The sequence below is a fragment of the Clinocottus analis genome, unplaced genomic scaffold (assembly GCF_023055335.1).
Source record: "Clinocottus analis isolate CAN_PGR_092001 unplaced genomic scaffold, fCliAna1.0.p SCAF_1, whole genome shotgun sequence".
Classification (NCBI taxonomy): Eukaryota; Metazoa; Chordata; class Actinopteri; order Perciformes; family Cottidae; genus Clinocottus; species Clinocottus analis.
Genome location: NW_027175820.1, coordinates 13,486,049 through 13,494,333, shown reverse-complemented (window position 1 = coordinate 13,494,333; position 8,285 = coordinate 13,486,049). Strand labels below are relative to the sequence as shown.

The 8,285-nt window shown below is 39.0% G+C and overlaps 2 protein-coding genes across 2 annotated transcripts; both read right to left on the bottom strand.

Moving 5' to 3' along the window:
- Positions 1 to 615: 615 nt before the first annotated feature.
- On the bottom strand, positions 616 to 3,054 carry cyba (cytochrome b-245, alpha polypeptide). The gene is made up of 6 exons (XM_068574440.1): positions 2,932 to 3,054; positions 2,492 to 2,561; positions 1,880 to 1,954; positions 1,684 to 1,767; positions 1,498 to 1,579; positions 616 to 1,083 (listed from the first exon to the last, which is right to left on the bottom strand). Exons 1-6 carry the CDS (start codon positions 2,987 to 2,989, stop codon positions 898 to 900), a joined length of 555 nt encoding a protein of 184 aa, XP_068430541.1. The 5' UTR covers positions 2,990 to 3,054; the 3' UTR covers positions 616 to 897.
- A 943-nt stretch (positions 3,055 to 3,997) lies between these two features.
- On the bottom strand, positions 3,998 to 8,026 carry mvda (mevalonate (diphospho) decarboxylase a). The gene is made up of 10 exons (XM_068573928.1): positions 7,830 to 8,026; positions 7,439 to 7,509; positions 6,990 to 7,104; positions 6,745 to 6,891; positions 6,355 to 6,554; positions 6,051 to 6,125; positions 5,687 to 5,905; positions 5,274 to 5,389; positions 5,009 to 5,117; positions 3,998 to 4,632 (listed from the first exon to the last, which is right to left on the bottom strand). The coding sequence occupies exons 1-10, from the start codon at positions 7,903 to 7,905 to the stop codon at positions 4,552 to 4,554; spliced, it is 1,209 nt and encodes a 402-aa protein (XP_068430029.1). The 5' UTR covers positions 7,906 to 8,026; the 3' UTR covers positions 3,998 to 4,551.
- Between the last annotated feature and the right edge of the window lie 259 nt (positions 8,027 to 8,285).

The following is an 8,285-nucleotide window of genomic DNA, read 5'->3' as shown; positions in this document are numbered from 1 at the left end:
ACTGCTGAACAGATCATCTGTGACCAGCAAAAACTAAATCTACATTAAAACAGAAATGAATGAAAGAAATTGTCTGACAACCAGCTAGATAAATTAATCACACATTCCATCATAAGTTAAACAAGATAAAATAAATAATTGAGGTGAGAGAGGGAATTTCTGATGTATTGAAATTTAGTGTGTTTGTGAAAGGGGGAAGTTGCAAATGTCCTTTCTTAAAATAACTATCTGAGGGAAACTTGTAAACTGAGACATATGAAAGTACAAAACCAGGATGGATCATCATTCAAGGCACATGAGGCATTTATTCATAAGACATCAAAATACAGAAAACACAATAATAATAAATGCCTAATATAACCAGCCTGATACAGCCAAAAGCCAGTATGTCACATAAATGTTGCAAGTTCTTTCAGGATTATGAGTAATTGCCCCAAGACATACACAAAAACCCAGGGGTTAGTAACAGATTACATATTAGAATATATTGTACGATAACAACTTAATATGAATTCTGGTGGTGAGCACAGTAAACAGGTATTTGTTTGCACTTTTAGATCAGCAGTACAATCATCTACAGTCTTTTGATTTGACAACTTTTGTAAATGGTTACCACTTAGCAGCTATGGCATTTAAATTTTATTTATGTGGCAGGTTTTCTTTTTGGTTTCAAAAGTTTAATTCACTTCATCCATTCTCAAACTTTTTGAATGTTCTTTCTCAAGGTACAGTATTTACAGGTTGAGTAAGAAGACGTTGAATCACCATGTAGTCCAGTCACTAGCTTCACTTGACTTTAGAAAACTAATCATTTGTCCAGAATAAAATAATCTGGTGATGCCCCACTGTGACTGGTTTTGGGGAAATGGTACAAGCATGGGGCTATGAACTGGTTAGTTACTCGCTAACAGGGATGGGGTTGTCATACGCGGCTCCCTCAAGGTCGTCTACCCGTTTCCTGCGTGTTTCAGGAGGAGGTCTTGGTGGTGGATTCTGGGGAGGATTCTTAACAGTGTCCATTGCCTTTCTACTGATGTCTTTCCTTGGAAGAATGGGTTCCCAGTGTTCACCTCGGATAGCGGCCTATAAGCAAGAAGATGACATTCAAAGCAAGTCAGTAAGATCAAGTTAAGCATGCCTGAAACCTATTGTTGAAATCCCGACAACAGTAATAGGAGGAAATAAAACAGTAATCCTTATCTTGTACACTCATAGTTGTATGTATAATTATATTAAGATAACTGTACATTGTGTGTCACACTTTATGACTTTGGTTACTTCATCTAGGACTTTTGCAGAATTTAGGCACACCCCTAACGTGTCAGATTTCATAATTAGAGGGCCATGTCTCAACAGAGGAACCAGTAATGAAATGATCTCTTCCTTGTTTCCATTTCCTTGTTTCAGTCAACTGGCTACTTCTTGCCTCATCTAACAACTTCATCAAATGTTGCCTGAAATAATTTGTGATTCATGTAATAAAAGATAAAAACTTACCGCAAGGTAGATAAGACTCGCAATGCCGAGGCAGACACATCCGAGGACAGTTGCAAGCATGAAACCTCCAGGTACACAGATTCTAAGAAAGACAGACAAAAGGCTATAAAGAAAAGTAGTCTGTCTATTGTTGGGCTGTGAAGGAGAGGAATGCAGTCCAGCAAAGGAAAGTGTCTGTCAACTCACGCAGCATGTAAAAATGCTCTGACGTAATAGTTCCTTGTCAATGGCCCAAAGGATTTCACACATACAGTGAAGCAGTACTGGCCCCTGAGGAGAAACGAGACACAGGACTCAGCAATAAACTTCACTCGCAATAATAATAACAGAACTTGTCCAATAACATATATAAAACATTATTATAGGAAAAGAGATCACTTACGTTCTCTCCACACTTGTGCCTTTGGCCCTCTTGCTTCTAGGATACTCCAGTAGACACACAAATGCCCCAGCAGCACTAGTTATCTGTTAAGGCTGTTTCATCTTACATGGTTCACTTGTCACATAATGACAGGATGAGGACAGAACTTCAAAAGCTCATTTAAATGAACACCTGTGGCCGTGAGAAGGTTCAGTGGTATTGAGAATCATGAAGGGAGTAATTGTTTTGGATACAAAGAAAATAGTATGGAGGAATATGGTAAGAATGCCAGATAAAAAAAAAAGTTTTCAGCAATGAAAAACTATATTGATTAATTCATCCAAATGGAGGCAACCCTATTTGGGACATAGTGGTTCAAGACATGCAAAAATGAGCACGCTATTGTTTCTAAATTGTGTGATATCAATGCTGAATAACAGCAGCAAAGTACAGAGAATATCTCAATTGTTCTTCTGCACAGACTTCCGTATCGGTAAAGAAATGTTAAAGTCACAATAGTCGGTGTTTGAAGTGGGATTCTGAAAATTGGATTGTAAAACATTTTCACAAAGAGACCACTTGAGCGTTCAACACTTCTTTCAATTAAACCCAATCATCCTGGTTTAAGGATACACAGCATAAGCAGCAAACTGCCAGCCTCTGAACTGTCCTGCCACCCCGACAATACCTCCAGTGAGGAGAACTGAAAGAAGGAAGCAGGAAGTTAAAATTAAAACTTCTTACAATCATACCTTTTTCTGAATCCACTCAAAGAGAAAAGCCTAGGTTAAAGTGTGCATAACTTTGACTTAGAAAAGCAGTTGTATTTGTTAAAAGACTTGAATTGACATATGCTTAATGATAATGATGATGTAATTGCTGTGACATACAATCTAAACAAACATATGTAGCGCATATTTGGTCTATTAGCTCAAAAAACTAATAAAGGCAGTTAAAATACATAATTTCCTGTGAAAATATTCTATTTGATGAAAATTGCTGATATAAGTTAATACACAATACTTCCTATGAAACTCACGTTTTTTCAACTAACAAAATGTTTGTATACTTACTGAGTCCCGAGGCCAGAGCCTGCTCATTGGCCCACATCGCCCACTCGATTTTCCCCATTGCCTTCACTTAGTAGCCTCTGTGCAAACTGCTGCAGCTCATGAGGAAGCGACTCACAGCTCTGATTGTTTCTACGAGAAAGAAGAAGTATTTACGTGAAGTGAGGTGTGCGCAGCTGGGAGGCGGGGTTACGTGAGCCGATCCCCATTTCAGTCGTCACTTCCGAACAGTGGAGGAGTCCAGTGGAGGGGAGGGGCTCACCAATCAAACTTACAAGTAATTATTTATTAATTATTACATGGGCAGTTGTAGAACGTACATTTTAGTCATCAGGTATAACGTTGATAAACACAACTATACAAAGACGTTTGATGTTTGCCATTAATAAAGGAATGATCTCATGGTTTTATAATTAATAGATAGATAGATAGATAAGATATACTTCATTCATCCTAAGGGGAAGATTTGTTTGTGGCAGCAGCTATATATATAAAGGGAGAAGAAAAAAAGTTATATAACATATAAAGTATATACAGTACAATGACTAACTAAAGGACAAAAGTGGTGCTAGTCTTTTTTTTAAAATATTGATTCAATTGAAAGAGGATCTGCCCAGAGGGGATGTATTATAAAGTCTAATAGTAGTTGGCAGGAATGTTCTCCTGTATTGGTCCTTGTGACATCGCAGCTGAATCAGTCTGTTGGAGAAAGTGCTCCGCTGTCCTTGCAGTAGGTGGTGCAGAGGGTGGTCCGGGTTGTTTAATATGGACAATAATTTCTTCAGTTTCCTCCTCTCCAACACCTGTTTGCCCCCAATGATGGAGCCGGCCTTCTTCACCAGTTTACCGAGTCTGTTGGTGTCTGCGGCGGCAATGCTGCTCCCCCAGCAGACTACAAAAGGACTGGCCACAATAATTTACTCATAAGGGATTTTTAAAGGACAATCTGAAAATGTCTGCTTTTAACTACTTTGATTTTCTTTTCACTCATTTGCATCTGTCCTGTACCTGACTATCTGACAAAAACTTTATTTTGAAATGGCAGAAGACAAAACAAGAAACAGCTATATTGACGAAATATATATTTTAATTAATGTTACAGAATACAACTGACAACAAGTATGTACTGTTGGCCTGAAATTAGGGTTTCGCAGGATGAAAATAAAAACACAATTAAAGAGAGATACATTTGAATTCTAGTAGGCACAAGCATGTGCTCCGATTGGACGTAGCACAAGGTCAGCTGCAGTACTGAACTGCATTCGTGGTTAAGTGCCTTGCTCAAGATCTCACAGGCAGTACCTTTGAGCAATGCCAGCATGTTCATGTCTTTACTAACTCAAAGTGCTGCGCATGCTCATGTCTACGACTTAACCAGTAAGTGAAACGCCTCTAAAACAGTATCCATCTGTAGATACTAAGAAATGACCAATTAAGAGATAGGGACATTATTACAGTTTGATGATGAAGGGAGACATGTTATCATCCACAATGGTAAGGAATGTGTAGTGTTGCTGGGATTTGTAAAAATGTAGTTACATGCAACAAATGTGCATTTTTATCTCTGCTGACTTGTCTTCATTATTGCTCAGTGGAACTTTGTCCATTTTTGGCTGCAGGGCATCATGCAGTTTTCTTAGGCAACCCATCAGATCCGAGTAGATGCTGAGAGGGATCCTCTACAACACAGGGGCCTGGTCCAACCTTGAAGACAAAACAAGAAAAGATCATTATACAATAGAACTCATCTCCTGTGTGTTAACATGTAAAATGCACTTCATAAGTTTTCTAATAAAGTAAAAATGTAAATAAAGATAAAATACTGAATAAAGTCTTTAATGTCACATCAGTGAAACAGAGGAACTACTGTTTGTCACAGTATGTGTCACAATCTTTAAACTGAAGTTGTGCAACACAATATTTACGAAAGAGACACATCTCTCTGCTTCATATTGTAAAGCCTTAAGACAGGCACACTAAGACATTTAAAACCAAAACAAATAACATTGAGTTTAAGGTGTTGTTGATTAAGTAAACTCATAAAACAACTGAGCTACATAGTGATGACATATGGGTGTACCTTAGTACTAATAACATAGCTTATTCCCTTTGGCAGGGGTTCTAGACCAATACTCCGTTTCAGTTCCTCCGACAGAGCCACATGATTAACTGGAAGACCCTTTACAAACCTGCAAAGAAAAAAACATTCAATAACTCTTTTCAAAGAAACTGAAGCAAACACAACTTAATGAATGGCATATTTGGAGACAAAAAATACTAAGCGTGTTGTTTGTCAGCAATATTTTAAAGCAATTATGTAGTAAGTCCTTTAACTGTCAACTCACTGTCCTCCATTGATCTCTGGTGGGAAGAAATGTTGAACTGCCTGAACAAACTCAGGAACATGCTGCTGTAGCATGTAGATCACAGCATTGGGTCCTGCATCAAATGTGTAGGCCAACTAGAGGGGAAGAAGGAGACTGCTATAAAGAGGGTGAAAACCACCCCACAAGTTTCACATCTTCATTAAACCGTCTCAGAATGCAGCTGCATAAACTTAGGCAAATTTGTGAGACAAGAAAAAAAAATGCATTCACAGTGATAAAAAAAGTGAGGAGCCAACAGTTCCCAAGCCATTTAAAATTATTTTTAATGTTCAAAGCTCCATTTTTCCATGTACTACTGTATTTCATTATGAACTGGAGCCTATCAAAGGTAATATTTATTTTTCGTTCTTTATTCTCAGAAAGTTGCTCACCCGTGTCTCCCTGTAGTGTCTGTTGTACCGATGCACCAAATTGATAACCTGTTGAGACACACTGTTGAGGTAGAAGATAGGTGGGTATGTGTCAAGGCAGGTTGCATGGAACTGGTTACTGTCCTTCATGGTTAGCTCAGCAAATGCAGTGAAGTCCTTTCTTTGCACAGCTTCAATCATCTCTACCATCCGGCCTGGGACGACGGACTCGGCTCGGTGCTACACACAAAAAAAAGATCAACATAGGCTCTCTTGTGAGTAACTATGCATTAGCTTTAAATACGCTGTAGATGAAAATAATCTCCACTTTTAACAGATTGACAGTAATGTTAGTACACTGACTAATGTAAGTTAATGCGAGTACCTTTAGGAGGCGGCTTGTTTGTACACTGGTTTGCATCCCAGAGGTGCTGCCCACTGGCTTCTTCTCAGCACTGGCCTAAGAGAAACGCATTAAGTACATGTGATATAACTTTTTTACTATTTTCAACTTAAGTGTGAATTTTGTGTACTGGTAAAGACGCTTGTAATACATGTTGGACACAATTCAATCATTTATAAAAGTTAGAAATAGCATGTGACTTTTACAGTAGTGCATATAAGTGCTTAGACATAACTGACTTACATCATTCTGTCCATCTCTCTCTCAAACACACAAACTGACCTACCACTAATACGAGGACTCTGAGCTCAGGCCAATGAGTCTCTGGTGCCACCTGCTGGGCTAGACTGTCCTTGCCATCGTCTTTCTGTCCCATGATCCACTGGACAAACCCTCCATACATACTGCGGCATGCGCTCCCGGAGCCTTGCCGAGCAATCCCAGACAACTCCCCCTCCACGCCAAACACCCGGGCAAGAGTGTAAACTGCAACACAATAAAAAAAGGGATCAGAGAACACTTGGTAAAATGGAAATATTAACAAATATACGATAGACATGGTATATTGAAGAATAGACACAGACAGGAAACAGTTATTATTCTAAGATACTAACAAACAGTTGAGTGTTCAATACAATTCGTGCTCTGGTGTCATTAGTGTAGTACACACACTCACCCAGACAAGCGAATCCAGCAGCAGAGGAGGCGAGCCCAGCAGCAGTTGGGAAGTTGTTAACAGAGCAGATGTGGACTTTGTGAGAGAAACCCATTGAATCCAAAGCAGGGTCCCCGTTATTATGTCTCTTCCTTGCAAGTCGTCGAACTAAATACAGAACACAGAAAAAGAAAAGCCTGAACTCTCAAAAATCTGAGAAGACAAAAACTCTTAGCTAATGAAGAACTAAAACAGACAGGACTCACTCTCTCTTAGACATGACTGTAGTCGAGGATGGGATATGTCCTCCTCTTTGCCATTTAGCCACATTCGATCTTCCTGAAATGACCTGCTGGTTGCAACTGTTGTGGTAGTTTTCAGCTGAACAAAAAGGTGAAGACAAGACAGATTTATACCATTAGAAAATGTAAACCTCACAATCGGAAATTACAAAAGTTAACACAGTATTTTTCACAAGGCATGACATAGAATCAGTCTCTAATTATTTGATGACTGACCAACTTACTGAAACTGTTTCTCCAAACCATGATGTGAGAAGCAGATATTAATTAGCGTCTCTTTTCAAGATGTACTAATGGAGTTTTATATGATGGCAGGAAAAAAGGCAGAATAGGAGCAACAAGACTTTGAGAAGACCGACTTTGCTACAGCCACAAGATTCATTGTCTGATGACAAGACTGTTTACTTAAATACCTGGTCTTGATGCAACGTGACGCTCAACGATGAGTTGATGGGGAGAATTAATTCTTCATTTCGCTTCCCCCCTGGAAAGAAAGTTGTACACAAGGTGAAACAATATAATCAATAAGTTAGCGCTTTAAAGGCTACTCAAGACACTTTGAATGATAAAAACAATCAATAGAAGCAGCAATAAAACAAGAAAGGCAATGGTGAGAAACTAAATAAAATATGAATATGCTCGCCACTGAATCCACCCCTTTAAAGTATTCAGTGGGACACCATGCAGAAGTTATCAGACCATAAAACATGTGTCACCCTAAGGCAGCAGTTAACATTAGTTATCGTTGCTTCTACTAGCTTGCTCACTACACAAGGATTACACATGAGACGAGGAGATACTTACAGTATTTGATGACAGCTATGTTCACAGGAGCAGTGCACGTAACTGTGTTTGGTTTGTCCATGCTACCCCCAGGCATAGCTCTTTATGTAAACTGACGTTTGTAATGCTAAAATTGTACCTGTTTACTTTAAAGTATACTTTCCCAGGCTCCTCTCGTGTTCAGCAGTTACAGTTAAGCTAACGCTGTACAACCTTACTATAGCTTTTTGTGGTTTTGTCCCCCGATTGGCTGGTCTTGAACATGTGGCGAACCAGGCGACCAATCAGAGTCGAGCTAGTTGTATTCCACAGTTGGAAGAGCCAATGAGAGATTATCTGACCACGGTCGTGCGAAAATGGGGCAAGGAGAGAGACCGTCCCACTCCAGTGTATGTCACAATGTTTTATGAATTAGCAATTTTAATATAATTATACTTGAGCAATTTCATAAAGTACTACATATTACTTCAATTCCAC